Source organism: Perissodus microlepis, chromosome 1 (genome assembly GCF_051167445.1).
Source record: "Perissodus microlepis isolate ML-2025 ecotype Zambia chromosome 1, ASM5116744v1, whole genome shotgun sequence".
In the NCBI taxonomy this organism is placed as follows: Eukaryota; Metazoa; Chordata; class Actinopteri; order Cichliformes; family Cichlidae; genus Perissodus; species Perissodus microlepis.
In genome coordinates this window covers 33081746-33101264 of record NC_140461.1, presented here as the reverse complement: position 1 = coordinate 33101264, position 19519 = coordinate 33081746, and the positions used below count along the sequence as shown (strand labels likewise).

General features: G+C 42.3%; 2 protein-coding genes across 3 annotated transcripts; both read right to left on the bottom strand.

The window, feature by feature from the left end:
- Positions 1-2385: 2385 nt before the first annotated feature.
- On the bottom strand, positions 2386-8560 carry csrp3 (cysteine and glycine-rich protein 3 (cardiac LIM protein)). Its single transcript, XM_084954178.1, has 6 exons — positions 8481-8560; positions 5807-5918; positions 4994-5165; positions 4706-4835; positions 3557-3650; positions 2386-3356 (listed from the first exon to the last, which is right to left on the bottom strand). Exons 2-6 carry the CDS (start codon positions 5916-5918, stop codon positions 3283-3285), a joined length of 582 nt encoding a protein of 193 aa, XP_084810304.1. The 5' UTR covers positions 8481-8560; the 3' UTR covers positions 2386-3282.
- A 2116-nt stretch (positions 8561-10676) lies between these two features.
- Positions 10677-17599, bottom strand: e2f8 (E2F transcription factor 8). Of its 2 annotated transcripts, none has more exons than XM_084953966.1 (13): positions 17297-17599; positions 16082-16351; positions 15835-15988; positions 15288-15605; positions 14995-15156; positions 14165-14302; positions 13868-14074; positions 13635-13719; positions 12912-13413; positions 12527-12793; positions 12304-12433; positions 11791-12137; positions 10677-11493 (listed from the first exon to the last, which is right to left on the bottom strand). In XM_084953966.1, exons 2-13 carry the CDS (start codon positions 16250-16252, stop codon positions 11326-11328), a joined length of 2649 nt encoding a protein of 882 aa, XP_084810092.1. In that variant the 5' UTR covers positions 16253-16351; positions 17297-17599; the 3' UTR covers positions 10677-11325. The 2 variants fall into 2 exon arrangements, with proteins under 2 accessions (XP_084810092.1, XP_084810174.1); XM_084954048.1 differs by lacking the exon at positions 17297-17599 and adding an exon at positions 16560-17251.
- Positions 17600-19519: the final 1920 nt, after the last annotated feature.

The window sequence follows — 19519 nt, the reverse complement described above, 5'->3', positions numbered from 1 at the left end:
GAGCTGCACAAATACGCTGCACAGACGCAGAATAAAATCTTCTCGCAGTGGCGAACAAACAGACTTGACGCTAAAAGAAAAATGCACATGTCCAGTCATAAGATAATATTTGAACAACGCCGCCGGGACCGCTTGCTATGCAAATATAAACAACTGGTCACAGAAAAAGACAAAGAAATTAAAGAACTGCGGTCGCTGCTGAATCAGGAGGCTGCACTTCAAAACAAAGATGCCATGCAGAAACTCCACGGATGTGAGTGGAAAAATCGCGAACTCAAAAAGCAGTTAGAAACAACACAGCGAATCCTTTCTGTACATGAGGCTAAGAACACCAGCCTTGTTGAAGAAAATAAACACTTGACACTTGAGGCGAGCGCAAAGCACACCCCGCTACCGCCTATTTCCACCAAGGCCAAGTCAAACTGTATGGCAAAATCATATGAGCAGTCAGAGGTTGGGCGCTCAACCAGATTCATGTGCAGCATTCCCCAAAAGACAGAAAAAAAGTTTTTTCACCTCCCTCCTCTCGTAGGCAAAACGGTTGCATGGCAGAATTTAAACAGCAGGCCCCCCAAATTAACCAACAACTCTGCTAAGATTACGCAACAGATGGCCAGAATTAACCAACACACCCCCATAATTAAGTAACAGACCCCGTCAGCCCAGTCGCCACACCACCAAAGAACCTGCCGACCTGTTCCCACACCAGAAAGCACAATTAGAAACAATCATTCCCTTTCATACATTGAAAGAAATAATCCGTTTTTAGGCTGGTCAACAAAGATAAATGGACTTTTTTCTCAAATGAACATCAACACTAAGGGATATGGTTAAAAACATGAATTAAAATACACGGAGGCAGTTACATCTCTAACACAGAGAGGCCTGTATTTACTATAACACCAAAAATATTAGATAACAGCAAATAATAACATCTGTAGTCAAAGGAGCTTGTAAAGAAAAGCGTCTGGACTTCTTTAAGTTGCTTGAAGACGTTTCACCTCTCATCCGAGAAGCTTCTTCAGTTCTCTGTTCAGAACTGAAGAAGCTTCTCGGATGAGAGGTGAAACGTCTTCAAGCAACTTAAAGAAGTCCAGACACTTTTCTTTACAAGCTCCTTTGACTACCATGACCTGGATGACTGAGAACCTTCACAGACAATAACATCTGTCTGCTGTGAGGAAGTGACATGAACACATTCCATCTGTGTCACTAGCTCACCCCCAACCAGTCGCGGCAGATGGCTGCCCCTTCCTGAGCCTGGTTCTGCCGGAGGTCTCTGCCTGTTAACAGGCAGTTTTTCCTCCCCACTGTCGCCAAGTGCTTGCTCATAGGGGGTCCTCGGATTGTTGGGTTTCTCTGTAATATTGTAGGGTCTTTACCTTATAATATAAAGTGCCTTGAAGCAGCGTCTTGTCAACAGGTATTTTGCAAATAAAATTTAATTGACATTTTAATTGACTGAACTGATTTCCTTTGGTTTATTAAGTCTGAGTGGTTGTATTTGAGCACTTTTGATCGACTTATATTCATTGTATTCATTCCTTAAAACCAGGTACTAATTCAAAACTTTCCACAGTGATTCTAAAACCTTAGCAAAGAGCAAAGGCAGGAAGTACTAAAGTACAAATACTTGGTTACTTAGTTACAAATACTTAGTATAGAGTATGTTTGGGGAGTGTGATTGTGTGTACAGCGTCTATTTGTGTCTGTCTCCACGTTGGGTGAGTGCCAAGTATTTATTTGTCTGTGTGTGCCTGTTCATCTGTGTCTATATGTCAGGTTGGGTCTGAGACTCCACCTCTCTGGGTACATCTCAGACCCTCCAAGGTATGGAGGCCTATCTCCCCTCACCACACTCGCTGCCAGGTGACCCCTTGTCTGGGGCTTTCCTCAGCTTATCCCAGGAGGGTGGCATGGTTGCCCTTCCGATGGTCCTCTTTGGGTGTGTGCACACAGGTGTACGCATGGGTGTTCACAGACACAAACTACACCTTTCTTGGCTGCTACCTCAAAGCACATTGCGTGCTCTTGATGTTACGTGCTGCACAATAACATTCAGTGTTTAGTATCTACTGTCATTTACTCTTAGCTAGATTATTGCAATGGTGTTGTGTTTATTATGTTGCTCTCTCTTTTGTTTGTTTTCTCTTCTGATTTTTCTTCTCTCAACAGGTGATCCAGATTATTTTTTTGAAGTGCCCTTTCTCACTGTCTCTCTTCCCGTCTGCTTTTCCTTCCCTCCCTCTCTTTCTTTCTTTCTTTCTCCCTTTCCTATCCCTCAGTCATGTCTGTCCCATCTCTAACAACCGAAAATAAAATAAATGATAATATGGCAAGGCCATGATGATCCACTTGGTAAAACAAATCCATTGGGCATCATTCTTGGCCTTCTGACAATAATTCTGACGGTCTAACTATGCCTTATCACTGGCACAAATTCTATGATTTGGCAAAAATACTATGTTTTAGCAGAAATGTTAGGCTTCTGCAGAAATACTATGATTTGCATGTTATGCATTGTTATGGTTGACAAAGGTCAATCAAATGGACCAATATTGCAAGGCCATGATGATCCACTTGGTAAAGTAAATCCATTGGGCATCATTCTTGGCCTTCCGACAATAATTCTGATGGCTACAGAACCAAACAGGACTGGCAAAAAAACAAGGTTACAGGTAACTCTGTTAAAATTTAATGTAAGCCATGATTTGGAGACACTTTTATCTGATGAATGTTTTTTCTGTGTGTCGTCAGCTCCGTTAATTCAATAATACGAGATAGCCACTGTGATGTTGGTTCAACGAGTCATCCAGTGTCGCTCTGCTTGGCTGCCAACACATAATTTTTCTGGAAATATTAATTCATTGTATTTGTTTATCGCTTGCTGATTTGATATTCCTATTAAGGGGGCGCACAGAATTATGATTGCAAATAACATGTAGTAATTCAGTTTAGCAAGAAAAGTCTTTGCACCACAACAATAACAGGGGACAAAATACATTCAGGCACGTTTGTTATCATCAAAACTATAATATGTAACAAAGACAACAGAAAGCTGTTGAGCTCTTGTTGTTATGCTCTGCTCTTAGTCTTTCAAGATGTTTTTAATAAACTGCATTAAAACCAATTTTACGGTAATAAAATGCTTTTATTCTGCACTGAACCATCACAAGAACAATTTAGCCAATTTTAAAAATAACTTTGAATTTACAGCAGTGCAAAGGTTTCGCCTGAGACAGCTGCCGCACGATGAGTGGGAGGCTTATTAAAAGCATGTTTTTACTGTCGTTCCTCCAGCATTGCAGCGTTGCCCAGTCCAAATCCTTTGGGGCCAAAGTTTTTGGCATAACAAACTGCAGAGAAAAACGAGAATTGACTGAGTCAATAATCAACATTTAGAGGTAGTTTTCAAATATGACCTGTGTGTACTGTGTGCTGCTTTGGTTTTTTCCTGTAGTTCTGGTTAAATATTAAATGTTCTGGTTTTAAAGTGCAATGAAGATAAACAAGAACCATCTTTACAATGTGTGTGTGTTTGTGTGTGTATGTGTACCTTTGCAGTACAGCTCTCCATCCTTATCTGTCACTGTGGTCGACTCGAGGCTTTTACCACACAGAACGCAGCGGAAGCAGGTTTTATGCCAAGGCTAAAGACGCACATATTTGTGATTATTAATAACAAAGTGCTACAAAGTTCCTTACATGATATTGTCACACAGTGGAACTTTATATTTATCTTTTATATTGGTTTCATTTTGATTTTTTTTAGTTTATTTGCGAGTGTAGTTTTTATTGCATGATTTTATTCTTCTGTTTGTATTGCATGGTTTTTGGTGTTTTATTTGACATTGTTTTAATCCACTGTGGATTGGCTGAGCATGGGACAATTAGCTGATAGGGATCACCTGCTGAGGTATGGGTATGTCCAGAGGTGGCCTATCAGCTGTGTAAAGACCTAAGGCAGGCTAGCTGAGCACTGGAGGAGAGAAGCCCCAGACATGAAGAGGAATGCAAGAAGGCCAGGTGAAAAAGAGTTGGGAGACAGTGGGAGACTGTTGCAAGAAGTGCAATAGTGGGAGGCGCTGCGTGTAATCGACTGCCGGGCAGATGTGTACCTCTGCCTGCATATGTGAGTAACACTCTCCCCACTGTCGTATGACGGGCACAGCCATTTTGGGAAAGGGCCGCCATAGTTATAAGCCAGGGCCTCTTCCGGGACGATTGCTCTGGCCCCTATTTATTTATTTACAGGACGCGAGGGGAGCTGTGGTGGCATCGCATGACGGACTCCGATGCAGAACGCGAGCTGGGCTGGGATGTGATGGGCCCAGTGAAGGGACAAGAGGGGGATAGGAGGATGCTCCTCGTCTGCCTGAGATGAGGCTGGCATGGAGTCCGCTCTGGAGAAGGAATTCCTGGCCAGCTGGTGGACCCATAAGGAACATGTGGCACACTTACATCAGGTGCTAAGCCTTGATTTCATCATTAAGTGGCCTAAAGAGTCCAAACTGATTGGGTTGGGGTTTTTTTTTGGTATTGTGTCTTTGATTTTTGGTGTACTCAATAATCAGCAATAAAAACACACATCTAGAAGAGATACAAGGTGTGAATTTAAATTGTTTGTGTGATTGGGCAACAGCAAGTAACTTTGAATTTAAGTCATACTTTAGATGCACACAAAGAATAACAGGATGGTCATTACCTTCCCTGCTCCCATCACCTTCTCTGCTGCATAGACTGCTTTGGAGCATCGAGGGCAGCGATCTGAACTTCCAAACTTCTGGGACAATTTATTGGCGGTGGATTTTGAGGAGGCTGGTCGAGGTTTGGAGCTAGAAAAGAAACGCTGTGTGATGTCATCTTTGGTCAAAGTAGTTTTTTTTTTAAGCAATTTTTCTCTTTAAGGTTATTTGCCTCTGCACCACTGTTTCGGTCATGGTTAGGGTTAAGGTTATAAGATGCTCTGTCTTTATCTGTCATGAACACTTACTCATGAGGCTGAGGGCCTGCATCCTGTCCAGGAGGATCAGAGCTCAGAGCGCCAGCTCCTTGCCCGTACCCATATCCTTTCGGCCCGTACTTTTTGCCATAACAGGACTTGCAGTAAATCTCAGACTCATGCGCTGCAACTGTTGTACTGTCCAGCCCCTTTCTGCAGCTCACTTGTGTGAAGGAAACACACACATTTAGTACCATGCTGACCATGAGACTGTGTGAGATGTTTTCAGTAGAATGTCATGGTGGTATAATGGAGGTTAAATAAAGCACCCACCTAGCTAGTGTTATCAGTCAGCAGTAACATTACACATAGTCTGTCTTGTATTTCTATTTGTAGAAAGAGAGGGGATCATGAGGTGAAAGTTCAAGAAAAGATGAAGACTCAGCAGATGGGTGAGCTTTTCACAGAGGCCTTTCTGAGCTCCCAGTGGAACAATCTAGCAGTCACACAGGCTACTGACCAGCTGGAGAGTGTATGTTTTGGTGTAGGGGACAGTAAACTGGGAAAGTAAACTGCCACTGAGTGATCCAGTTAAGCACTTGTGGCTGTATGAAATCAGCAAGCAAGCCAAACAGAAGCAGGGTGGAAGAATCGAAGAAGCTTTGCAGGCAGGTCATTAAACACAGAAAAACACAGAGGGACTGCTGAGTAATGATGCAGGCCCAGATGGGATACACAAAGGTGAATGGAAGGAGGAAAATAGCTGGGGGGGGGGGTTACGTGTAAATTACTTCTATCACATATCTGCATGATTCTCCAGATCCACCATGACACTCTCAGTTGGGGCAGTGCGGGTCTGCTTACTGCAGATGAAGCAAGTCTTGTGGAAGCTCCTTGCATTACACTGGATCTCCTCTGCATGGTACACTGTCTTCTCACAGGCTGCACATTTGGCTCCTCCTCCCCAGTTTGGCATCTTCAAGAGTAAATCAAAATAAATTAATAAAGGAGTTCAAACAATCTATTGATCTGTTGTCTTGTTTTCCAGGCTAGAACTGAAATGTAAATATGATTTCAATTCCCAATTTGGATTTGAAACACCCTCTCTACTTTTAAGACTATGCTTAAAACCTTCCTTTTTGATAAAGTTAGCCTGGATCAGGTGACCCTGAATCCTACTCTGCATTAGGCCTAGGCTGCTGAGGGTTTCCTATAATGCACTGAGCATTTCTTCTTCCCTCACTCTTTACACTCACTATGTTTTTATATACCACTCGCCTAAGGTTGGTCTTCTTTTTTCAATTCAGTTGAATTCAATTATTTTATTTATACAATTATTTTATTTATACAGCCCCAAATCAAAACAACAGTCCCCTCAAGGAGTTTTTTTTCTGTCTTACTTCCTTCAACCCCAACTGCTCTCAGCAGATAGCTGCCCTTTGGTATGCCATGTTTTGTTGGAGCTTTCTTGTTAAAAGGGAATTTTTCCTTCCCACTGTTGTTGGCATGTGCTTACTCATAGACAAGTAAAACATCGTGCAATTAAATCAGTGTTAATGTAAGGACTGACTTGATTTCCAGTATTCTGTACATGTATGTAATCATATTAAAAATCCAATTCAATTCAGTTTTATTTATGTAGCACCAAATCACAACAATAGTCACCTCTTTTTTATATTGTTAGGTAATGACCCTACAATAATACAGAGAAAACATCAACAATCAGATGACCTCCTATGACAGTGGTTCCCAAACTTTTTTGCTAGGCCCCCCTTTGTTTACAAGAAAAATCACCACCTAACACACACCCATATTTTGTTTTCAAACTCCATTGCGGTTTATTTCACACCTCAAACATTTAGTAAACGATTGAACAAAAAAAGTAAACTGCAATAAATTACAGGTAGTCATTTACTACTAGTAAATTAGTAGTAATAAACTACTAACTTTGTGAACCTACACCTTTGAAAACGCAGCTGTTTCTATGCGTTTGGGCCTTTCGTCCACACGTAAACGGCGCTTCGAATCACCGAAAACTGAGATTTTTTAGAAACTCTGTTTTTGCATTTCGTGTGAACGAGGAATACAGTTTGTCACGCAATGTCAAAGGTATGTGCCTTTTTCTATGTCAGACTGTGCACCATGTTATGGTTTACATGAGATGAATTGCAGATAGAGACAAAATACTGTTACTGCTAATCTTAATATCTTCAGTTTTTACATGCTTACATATAGACTACACATGCAGTTACTGTCCCTCCAATTAGAAAAGCAGAGGCCTCATGGTGTAATTTTACTTGTAGTTGTTTTCTCCTGTGTAATAATATTCAACATTGCTATCGATACATTTTTTTAAATGTCTCTCTGTGCAAAATGGGTTAAAAAACAAACAACTGTGGCATACTGTTTGTCAGTGATTTGGACAGGGGGGGACAAATTACGGTAAGATCAGCCTGACATTATTTGTATCCTGCTGTAACTTTACTGTATAAACAGCTAACATCTCCAAAATTTCAGGATTAGTTAGTCATTATAAGAAGTGTTTGTGAACTAAAAATCAAGAATGTGGGATACTGTTTGTTCGTGATTTGGAGAGCCCAGTGTGTGCTCCCGACAGGGAAAACCAATTCTGCAGGGGAGATCTACCTTGGCACTTGTGCAGGTGAAGCCAAAGGGAAGATATGCTTCACCATTTTTCTAGTTTTTGTTTTAGAATCAAGTTGGTTTGGAAACATATTTGACGATGCTTCATCTCCTGCTTTGTGTTTGTGTGGAAGCCCCGTGAAAAAGCTGTCCGTAATGCTTGCAGGGTCCAAGCTTTCTTTTTTTTTCCTTTTCTTTTCATACCGCCACTGCCCCCAGCCCCCTCCTCGGCAATGGCTCTGGGCTCTTTACATTTATAAAATTTGAAAGAGGATACTATACTGAATTTAAAAAAGGTTAAAAAATCATCTCCTCACCTAAACAAACAAATAAAATCTCTATGTTTTCTGGTGGTTGTGTGTGTGTAATCTCTATGTGTACATTCCTGCATGTACGTGAATACAAGTCGTCAGGGTTACGAAGATTTCAAATCAAATCAAATCAGTTCTGATATTGTCTCACTGCGATGTGTCAGTTTTTAACTCTAACATCCATCCTAACATTTACTCAGGAATGGCAGCTCTGCCCTCGCTGGCCTTCTGTCTGACATCCCAGTTTGCACTAATATCAAAGGCTGCCCATCACCTCACAGCATTGGTATGTGATATTCCAGGAACAGGGGCTTAACTGTCATATTGGACAGACAAAAGCTGAGCCGTCTCTCCTTCAAATGACACTGAAAACATCTGAATATTACTGAGACAGATCCTAAATTTCACGTGAAAGTGCCGCCAGCCGTTCATGGTTGTGTATAATAAATGCGTCAATGTAAACGGAGTTCTAGCAAGAAAAATTAAAGTAGTAAGTAAAAGTATCATCGAGTACTTTACTTAGCTTGGAGTAACTACTCAAACCCTGAAAGGGAGCTTTAATACAAAAGGCAGCAGGTCCTTACCTTGACTCCAAGCTTGCTTCTGTGGCTGACTGGTGATGAGCGCTTCTGGGCTGTTTAAATACTGTCTCACCATCACCACGGTCCACTGGTGACACTTCAATGAAAGTATCCTCCTAAAATAACTTGTGACTAAGCAGGGCCCTCTGACCCTTCATCACAAGCTGAAAGAGGCCTGAACATCAGCCACTCAGACATTTGCTCTGCCCTCAGACAGAGTGCGGGAAAGTCTGACTACCAGCAGAGAAGCATTACAGGATTATATGCATGAACGGTGTATTTAAATATAACTATTGGTTGCACCACTGATGGTGAACACATGGCTGAGCTGCGGTAGTGACCTGGTGATCTTCACATCTAGTTGTAGGGTCGTGGGGTGTCATGCAATTGTTGGAAGTTTCATTCTAATATTTAGGATCTTCACCATACAATATAAATTGCCATGAGGTGACTGTTACTGTGAACTGGTGCTATATAAATATAACTGAATTGAAATGAATTGCAGAACAAATGTTAAAGATTGGTCCTAAGCTTCCTACAAGGGAAAGTAAACAAAGCTTGTCACAGACGTTTGAATCACGTCAGATCTCTTTACTTATTCTACTGAAGTGATACTTCATACTTAAGCTCAAGAGAGAAGGCTTTCAGGACTGTCTCCAGTCAGCTGCTAGGCCATCAAGAGATAAGAGCCTAAAAATATCTCATGAACAAGTAGCAAATACACATATGAAATTGAACAGAATAGAATAGAATAGAATAGAATAGAATAGCCAGTAAACAAAATCAATATGAATAAAATGTCCACAACAGATCCACGTAAAGTAGCTTAATTAATTTAACATTTTTATGTTAATGCATTCTGTTTAATAAAATTTAACTTCAGAAGCTCTGGTGACAAATTAAAGAAAACAAAAACAAAGTGCAGAGTAAACAGTAGAGCTTCAAGATTGAGCAATCAAGACCATGTACTGGAAGCCTATGGGAGGGACAGAACACTCACTGGTTTTTTTGACGATAGTAATACAGAGCCAGCTAATGTATCTATCCAAAATCTGCACATCTGCTAACTATTTCTTTGAAATCATTTTAATACTTAAACTCTTCTGTGAGCCCCTTGTGTCTTATGGGTGGGGGCCTCATAATCCCAGGACAGACCGTTCCTATTACAATATAAAGGTTTCATCTTAGGATAAAGGTCAGAACAACTCTGCAGTGGATCCTTCAAACTATGAAAGCAGATGATCAAGATCCAGAAATAATGTGCTAGTCCTGTTTCCCAGTTTTAAAAATTGTTTTAGACCCACCTGTGCCACTGGCACCAGTGGGAAGGAAAAACTTTTGACCTCCAGCAGAACCAGGCTCAGGGATGGGCAGCCATCTGCCACAAACAATTGGGGATGAAGGGATTTAGAGAGGGAATGTAAATGCGATCTGTTCATAAGTTAGAGACATTATTAGTTAAAATCTAAGATGGATTTGAGCTTTAACACTAAGAAAGCCTTCCAATATCACTAAAATACAGCCCCTCCTGACTGACAATGAATCTCAAAAACTCATCCATGCATTGATTTCCAACAGACCTTTTGCTGGACTTTCAAAAAAGAAAAAGGAAAAGAAAAAGGCCATAATTATGCTGTGATTCTTAATATTTTATGTCTGTGAAGGCCTTAGGTCTATGAGATATTAGACTATACAATAAAATTATATATTTAAAGTGAATTGAATGACCAGAATACTAAAGCTACATCTTTTTTTTATTTTATTTTTCCAAATGAGTATAAATTGATGTTAAACTGGTACTGACAGTCTAATACTCATGTATTTTAGTTATAAAGAGTGCTGGAAACACAGCCTGTGCTAGTGGACACAAGATAAAATTATTATTATTTTTTTAAAAAGCCATTAAGATTAATACTGGAAGCACAGAGAAAATCAGATGATTAAAAACGATCAAATTGTCAGCAAATATCTATTAACATGTGTTAAGTTGCGCTCAGCAGATATATAAAGGGCCTTTAAAAAAAATAATAATAATAATAACTACTATTTTCTTGCACTTCATAGCCTGTAAAAAAAAATTACACAGGAGATTACAGTGCAATACAATACCTGCAAGGATCTCTCACAAATGGGGGGGGGGGGGGGGGGGGGGGGGGGGGGGGGGGGGGGGGGGGGGGGCGATGACGACGACAAAGGATGCGTTTTTTTTTCTTTTCTTTTTTACAAAATACATATTTAAAATTTATTAAGCATTTTTAAATTTAGCAGGACATCAGACACAAGTGTAATTTTCTTATAAATTAATCTCACAATTTCTCATTTGTCTTAGGATGTCTTACAAATATTCACAGGTTCTCAGCAATTCCATTCAAGGGGTAACAGTTAACATGTACATGCCGTATGTGCAAAAGTGATCTCGCTAGATTTTACTCGAGTGCTGATGTCATTTTACTAGTACTGGCAAACTGAAAAAAGGAATAAAAATATCCATATTAGCAGAAATGGAAAAATAAAGCAAACAAAAAAACCCCCAAAACAAACAAACAAAAAAATCTTATTCTTGCAATTCTCCCCATGCCATTCTATTCCTGTGAAACAGGCCACATAAGCATCACAATGAGCACGACGGTAGTGTTGATGAATATCGGGATAAACCTGCTTTTTTAGAGCTGGCTGTCATAAGAATGAAGGCAGTGAAGCTGCTGTGAAATGTTTTCAGAGGTAATGAATACTGTGTAAATGCTAAACAGGTTAAAAAGAGGGAGAAAAAAAAAAAAAACAGCCATCCACCCACAACATAAACAACACCCACACACACAAATATGTACTCTAAGATCCTTCAGGGCCCTCAGGACTCATCAGTGGTAACGTCCAGCTTTCTTTGAGGGATGTGTACAGTTTTGGTGGATGATTGTCCGGCAGTGTTTACTACAGCAGCCAGAGGCGAAAGGGAGACCGGTGTATGAAAGAAGCTGTGCTGGGGGACCCCACTCCCTTTAGGGGTGGCCATCAGGGGCTAGAAAACAGACAATAATTAGTTAGACTAATATTTCTCAACCAAATTAGTATATTCATTTCATTGATCTTATATGAACACTAAATCCTATCACCTCAATAATAAAACACTTGTTTCAGGTCTAATCAGACAATCAGAAGCACTTCTCTCAAACTGTTAAATCAGTGAGACAACTGAAACTAACTCAAAAACACTGCCAAGAAAACTGATGACATGCATGTAAATCCATGTGTGCCATGAAGTCTGAAAGCAGAACAGATCAAGTCTGGTTTAGAGGCCCACACTGTTTGTTTATACCTGCTGTACACCGATCAGGGCCACTTGATGTGGGGATACAGTCTGCTGAATGTGCACAGGGGACAGAGGTTTGATGAAAACCATGGCCCTCTGCTGCAGAGCCAGGGGGCTCGGCAATGGACTGGTCAGGGTGTTGGCACGCTCTGGAGTCTGAGGTGTAGCAAATGCACTTCCTGGGCTGGAGCTGGAGATCAGACCGAGGTTCTGCAGGGTGAAGTTTAAGATGGCAGGACTGGGACTGTTGAGGCGGTGGGCTTGCTGGGTGGCCTGTGGAGAGGCTGTGTTAGTGGGTCTTTGAAGCCGAAGGTTGGTGGGCGTAATCTCCTGGGCTGGGGCAGGTCTGGAGCCTGTAGACAGAGTAAAAGAAGTCAATTCTGTTGTTTGGATGTTGTTTATGCAATCCTTACTGTGCTGCACACAATGATAACTGGAGACCTAACATTTTCTTGACAGTTTAAGTATAAAATCTATGTACAGTCAGAGCTCGAGCAGCACATTTAATAAAATATTTACCTGCAGTTGGTGTTTGGTAGATGTTGGGAGGTGAGATCTTGTTGCTTTCTGCTCCTGAACTTTGAACTTCCTTGTAGCTGATGAGGGACTGCTGGGAGATTGGGATCAAGTATCCAGCTGGGATTAAAGTCTGGATAGGTAGAGTAGAACAAAAGAAAATCAACGAATGAACACCTACTAACAGATCATCCTCTGATCATTGAAGTTCTTTTAGCACTTCTACCTCAGCATGAAGCTGTCCGGGTGTGAGGGGAACAGCCCTGACCGGTGTTAATCCCGCCTCGCTGTCAGAATTTGCCACCTTCTCTTCTCTGTCCAGTAGGAGTTCCAAACTCTGCTCTAATGTCTGATTGGTTACAGCCCCGCCGGGGGTGTTGACAAACTCTGGGTCCAGGTGGAGGGCGCGAGGCGAGGGCCGACTGGTGAGCTGACCGACACGACGGGCCTTTAGGCGGGCCTGCAGGATCTCACAGAGCTTTGGCGAGGTGTCCTAGGAGGTGAACAAAGACAGGCGCTGAGAAATGAACAGTGCGAGGTGATACAGTTACATAGTTCTGTGTTGGTTATTACCAGATTATTACATAAATGGCACATTTAAGTTTTCTCACCTTAAAGGTGGGGTCAGACCTCTTAGCTTTAGAGGGGCTGCCCTCGGATGCCAACTCTGAACGCAGCCTTTTGACCCCTGAGGGACTTGCATCGGCGGCTGTGTGGCTCTTAGCTGCCGACTGGCCATTTGGGCTCTGCCCAGTCTTATCTTCAAAAGTCATAGAGCGCACTGCCAGGCTAGTTGGCTGCGGCCTGGCCAGAGGGTTTGACCTGAGCGAAGAAGGGTTCAAATACACGGCGTAGGGCCCGCTCCCTCGCTGCTGAGGTAACAGTACAGGGATCAGGGGCGAACACTGCGTGGGGATGTAGGCAACAGACCCTGATGGCTGTGCTGCCAGCAGGGCGTGTGGGATCGGGTTGGCAGTGGTATTGACTGCTTGCTCCTGAGTTGGAGGTTGTAACGGTATATGAGATGGTTCCACTGAAGTAGGAGTGGGAAGCTGTAACACGTAACCTGTGTTTGCCTCTGCAGCAGCAGGCTTTAGGCCTTCATCTCCAGTCCTGCAACACAAGCAGGACAATCATTTAAAGAATACCTCTTATGCTCTTTTTAAAAGTGGATGCTCACATTGAAACACGACAAAATGTTTAATATAATGAGGTAAGTTTGTGCACGTGCAAGAAATCTCTGTGGGTCAAAAGCCAAATAAGGTAAAACGTACAGAGTTATTACTGAAGATTTAGCTTAGGATGAGTGACAGACTAAATGGAACTAAACTTACGCTGACTCCTGGTCAAGTTCAATCTTACAAATAGCAGCAAGCTGGGCCATTTTGTTTGGGAAGTCACTGTTCACTGAGGAATCACCTGAAGACAGAAGAGTAAATTTAAAAAAAAAGAAAAAGAAAAGAAAAGAAAAGAAAAGAAAATTAAGAAGCTTCATTGCATCATTCATAATAATTTGCTGGAGAAGGAACTTTTTTTTTTTAAATGAAGAAATGTCTTTTGTGCTTACTCTTGACAGGACTGCTGGGGGCCGAGTTGATCTTGCGTCGATCATCCTGAATGCTCTTGGCGAGCTTTATGAGGGACGGGTGGCGAGTGAAGCTGCGTTTGGTCCCCGGTGACGAGAAGAGATTTTTGGCACAGTTGTCGGCGGATGCACGTGGTTCAAGTACGCCTTTCTTCTTGGGTGGGCATGCGGTTGAGGTGTTCTCCGAGTCTAGAGGAAAAGTTAAGTGCTAAGAAAACACGAACGCTACAACTACACCTTATAACTGAGGGCCAAATTTTCAGGGAGTTCTGGTGATACCTTTGACTTGTGGGAAATCGTCAGGGCCGACCCATTCGAACGCCGGTTTCCTCCCCCTTTCTTCTGCCACGTGAACTTTCTCAATGAGCTTCAGGCTTCGTAGCACATTAGCTATGTCGTACAGCCGCCGCACTTTGGCTGCAAACACACAACCAAACAGCGTTAATATCGACTAGTGAAGACACAAAACAGGAAATACACATAATCAACATTTAAAACTTCATAAGATGCCTTTATCCCCACCTCAATCATAAATGTCATAGAGTTCATGCATTGTTCACATGTATGCCATGACGCAGTCTTGATTAACCTTATACCAGGGGTGTCAAACATAAGGACCCGCCTAAGACTCCAATCTTGCCCAACTGGAGATGTTTGTAAAACTTTCGACTTTTAAATTTTAGACTTTTGAGTCATACATTTTACAGCTTTTCATTCTCTCTTATCTCCCTCTACTGACAAAAGAACTCCCCATCAGAATTCATACTACACCAAGTAAATAAGTAATAATACACCGTTAAATGACAGAAAGTTATTATTATTAATTATTATTTTCACCATCTACTGTAGAAATTGGGTTCACATTAAACAAAACAAACAAACAAAAAAAAGAAGAAATTTTGCCAATTATTTTTGTTTTTGTTATATAATTACAGGACATCTCAAAACATCTCAGAAATGTGTGTCAATAAATGTTTTCACACCATCAGAAAAACAAGTTTCACCGGTCTGGCCCACCTAGGATTAAAGTGAGCTGTACATGGCCCACAATGTAAAATGAGTTTGACATCCTTACACTACACCTTATTTGGATGAGGCTCTGTACTTACTCTTGAACTTGTTCTTGTCTTGATCTGCTGCCTGGTCCTCTCCAATCAGGATCTTTGCAGCCACGTCCAGACTGACCACACGAGGATTAGACACCAGAAAGAGCATGACAAACTTTTGGCTCATCACACGCAGAGATTTGTCTTTCCTACTGTTGACAGAGGCTGGACAAGACATAGGACAATAAACACAAAGGTTTGTGTTTGAACCTAACTGTTTCATTTTGTAAAGTATTTGTGTATCATCTCGCAAAATGACAATTTCATTGTTTATATAAAAACAAAATCTTCTCCACCTGCTTTGAACTCCACTCCTGGCAGCTCCACAAAGAAGAGCTCTTTCTGTCCGTGTTCTCCGTTCTCCAAGTCCACCACCGCCACCTCGTTCTCCTTCTCCTCCCCGTCAAAGTCAAACTCCTTTTCCACAAGGCGCTGGCGGATCTGCTGCATCTGCTGGCTGTACCGGTGTTCCTCGCCCACCTGCTTCAGAATGGCCAGAGTCTCAGCCAGTTTGGTTCGGCCGTGCCAGGTGTAGCGGTTCTTTGCGGAGCGGCTCACCATGTGAAGACTCTCCAGCACATTCATGATGTCATAAATGCGTCGGCGCTCCACATCTGTGAGCGTAGGAGAAAAAATAAAATTTCTTAACTCATTAGGTAAAAGTAACTCATTGGAGGAGAAAATGAAACAAACCAGCTTCAGTTACAATCATGGTGTTTTTGTGTGTGTGTTTTTGCCTAAAGCAGAACAAGTCAACTCAGATATGATGTATCATAAGAGCTATTGCTAAACAAAATAAGTTAAGCAATCATTAGGTGCAATCTATGAGCTTAATAGACATACTGAGCTCAGTGGCCACATCATCCAGGCAGATGTCGTTGTTGAGGGCTGGGTTTGGGTAATCTGGATAACGTGCAAGGAACTTGTGACACAGAAGCCCCAGACTCTTCTCTTTTCTGCTAATCATTTTCTCTGACTCTTCTCCATTTTCAGGCTCCTGTAAAAAAGACAACAGACAAGAACAGCTATTTTACCATCTCAACATACCAGAAAGATGCCTGTGACATCAGCTCTAGTATTTTATTTGTACCTGTGTAGATTCAAGACTATCCCGCCCATCGTTGTCCATACAGAGCTCCTTTTCTCGGTTTCTGATCTCAGGACTAGCAGCGCTGATGAGCATTTTGAGGTTGGAGGTCGGTGTCCAGGGATCAACTGAACCAACTTCCCTCCCTTTTTTAGGTGTGGTGAGGGGACCCATGGTGATCTGGTTGTCCACTAAGACACCACACGAACCAGTTAATGTCTTTGGCGTTTTTGTTGTTTTTACCAATACCTGGGGTGCAACAAAACCACCATCCTGGTGAGAAAAGGAGAAGACATATTAAGATGCAAGACTTATATTTCTTCTCTGGTTAATACTGAAATGTAAGAATAAAAAAATATGAATAAATTTTATCTAAACGTGGTCATATTACGCTGTACTTATTGAGCTTTGAATGAGACTTCTGGGTCAGTTTCCAAGTTAGCATAACAGTTCAATAAGGATCATAAGGAGAAAACCTTACCTCTTTTGTGGGTAAATATATTTGCCGGGAACCGGCAGTTCAAACAATTATGAGTTTAATAATGTTCACGGTGTCAGTTTAACAAACACCCTGACTTTCCTTCCTGGTAATTTTTGTCAAAGAAATCTTTTAAAACTCATCAAAACATGATTAATATTGGCGGTAACTGACGTACATTCCACCGAATCGCAGCCCCAGCGGCCAGAGCGGTACCGCCCTTTTTATCTGAAGCAGCCAATGAGAACGCGGCGCGAGGCAGCGGAGAGGAAGTGAAGAGTGTCCCGCGCAGGTAAACAGTTTTTTGAAATCCTTGGCGCGGAACGTGCCTATAGCAACAGTGACGGCTCGCTTTAAACTTTTAATACGTTTTTGGCAAACAGTTAATAATTACTAAGTTCCACCATGAGGAACGCTACTTTATTTTTATGCCGAGTCTGCTTTCCGGTGGAAAAACGTCCTACGGTTAAGGGTGGGCGTCACGTACGCCAGCTACGAGTGCCCACCGTCCGATAAGAAACAGTAAAACCGGATAAACAAGAAACATATCAACCAAGCCCAACTGGCTTTCAAGAAACAATAAGGACCAAAGTTTAGGCTATAAGTGGTTAGCAAATCAACACATCTACGTACAGTGCCAGTGGAAAAAAATCCACCAACATTTACTTTCCAGCCGTCTAGATCTGGTGTGTGCTTTAATAAAGCTCCCAAATCTTAGAGAAGTACATAAACAGACTCACCTAAATCCACGAAATGCGTCTCTCTCAAAGGAAACTTGACATCTTCGCAGTAGTGTGTTATGGAGTCCAGGCAGTCTGGTCCGAGCGCCAATAAGGACTTTATTATGGGACTGCGCTTCTCCGCGTGCACAGAGGCGATAGAAACGTCAAAAATCATACAAAATTACTGCAAAGTTTGCGCGCCTCAGCTTTCTCTCTTCCTCTGCCAGTAAGCAGTGGCCTCATGGTCAACGTTACTACAGTTGTGAAAAGTTTGCCCAGTTGTGTCGGTGACCGGCAACATTTGGCCCGCCCAGTACGAGTATGCGCGCTCACGTCACACCCGCCCCATACCTCTTGGCGGGGAGAAAGGCGGGCCCAAGGCCCAAATCAGATACTGTAGCGTCACGTAACCTTTCACCTCCCGAGCAGGAAGTTCCATTTTAAAAGGAAGTTAAAATACAAATATTTCCTTTATTTTCTGTCCAGGTCTTGTATCCAATCAGGGGAACATGTTTTTCTGTTTTTTGGGGGTACTCAATAATGATCTACTCAAGGATAAAAAATTCACTTAACTCAGGGGGTGATCCAGTGTTGTGTCTACGTGTAACAGTGTTTATGCGGTATTATTCCACTTGCCACAAATGTCAGTGTAATGGGGAAACAGCGCCCCCCCTCTCGGCGTGGCTGGTTAGGTGAGCTGGCTGCAGTAATCGCTGCCAGTCTGCCGTAGCCATACGAGAGGTGAGTTGTATTGTTCCGCACACGATATAGCTAAGTAGTACAGACACATAAAACATGTTTGATTAGCTGATGGGCACCGAGTGTAATAAGTGCTTAGTGGACACATGTCCAACACTAGTTTTATGTACTTTTCATTTGTTTATTATTGTGTAAAACTGTATGCTAAAGCGGAATGCTAATGGGATGTTCTGCCGTAGTGTGCTGTGCGGAGTGGTGTGTGGCGAGCCATTTGCACTGATACAACACCGTTGTTTCCATTCAGGTACATCATTTGTTGTTGCTGTTATTTTATTGTATATTAGAAATTGTAATATTGCTGCAGTAATCGCGGCCAGTCTGCCGTAGCCATACGAGAGTGTGCTGTGCGGAGTGGTGTGTGGCGAGCCATTTGCACTGATACAACACCGTTGTTTCCATTCAGGAAATAAAGTGGCAACGATCGATCAGAGACTCCTTGTCTTCTTAAAAACACAACACAACGCAGAGTCGAGGAGTCTGTTTGGGTCGAACTGTTGCAGCGGGGTGAGGCAGAAACCGGTTACACTGGTGCCGTGACCCCAGCTCCTGCAATCATGCGACCGCAACGGGGCCGTCTACTTCCTGGAAGGTGGAAAAGTCGCGGGAGACTGGCTTTTCTTAGTCCCGCCATTTTCTGCGTTCTTTAGAGACATCGGGGCGGGGCTCTGTGCTTTCTTTTTTTTTTGGAGAGAAAAAAAAAAAAGAAAAACGAAAAAAAGGGAGAGACACATTGCTGAGCCATGGCAGATTTTCCCAGTTTTGGCAGGGGAAGGGGGGCAGTTGGTTTTACCCCTCTGCATTCATTTGGCAGAGGCAGATCTAGGTTGCTGACAGCCCCAGTTTCATCCACACCTAAGCCTGTCCTCGCTGAGTTAAATGAAAACCCTATTGATGGGAACTGTGATGATCTACAAAACACTAGATCAGAAACCAGTCCCACAAAAGAGAACCTTTATGCAGAGATTGCAACGCAAATTGGGTTTTCTATTGGGGAAAGCATTGCCTTTTGTCTTGAATCTCGGTTGGGCTCTGGAGTGGGAAACAGTGTTGTTGGGTCTGCCAATAATGTGTTATCAGAACCTTCACTATTGAATGTGATTGTAAAGTCTGATGTTAAAGAACCTGTGTGTTTTAGAGGGGATGGCTGTGATACATGCAGTGTTCAGGAATGGGAGGAAATGATGATGACTTTTTTTAAGAGAAGAGGGGTACCAGTTGCTGAACAAGCTGATGATGTGCTAAGTAAACTGCTGGGGAGAGCACGAGAAATAGTCAAGGTGGGCATACGTAGTAAGCCATCTGTGTGTCTTGAGAGGGGCCCAGAGCCCATTTTTGAGATCTTAAAGCAGCACTTCAGTGACACTGCCTGTTCAAGCATGCCTTTAGCTGACTTTTATGCAACACTACCCAACTCAGGTGAAACACCGTTTGATTACTGGCTCAGGTTGAACAGAGCCATGGAGGTGACTGAAGACTGTCTGA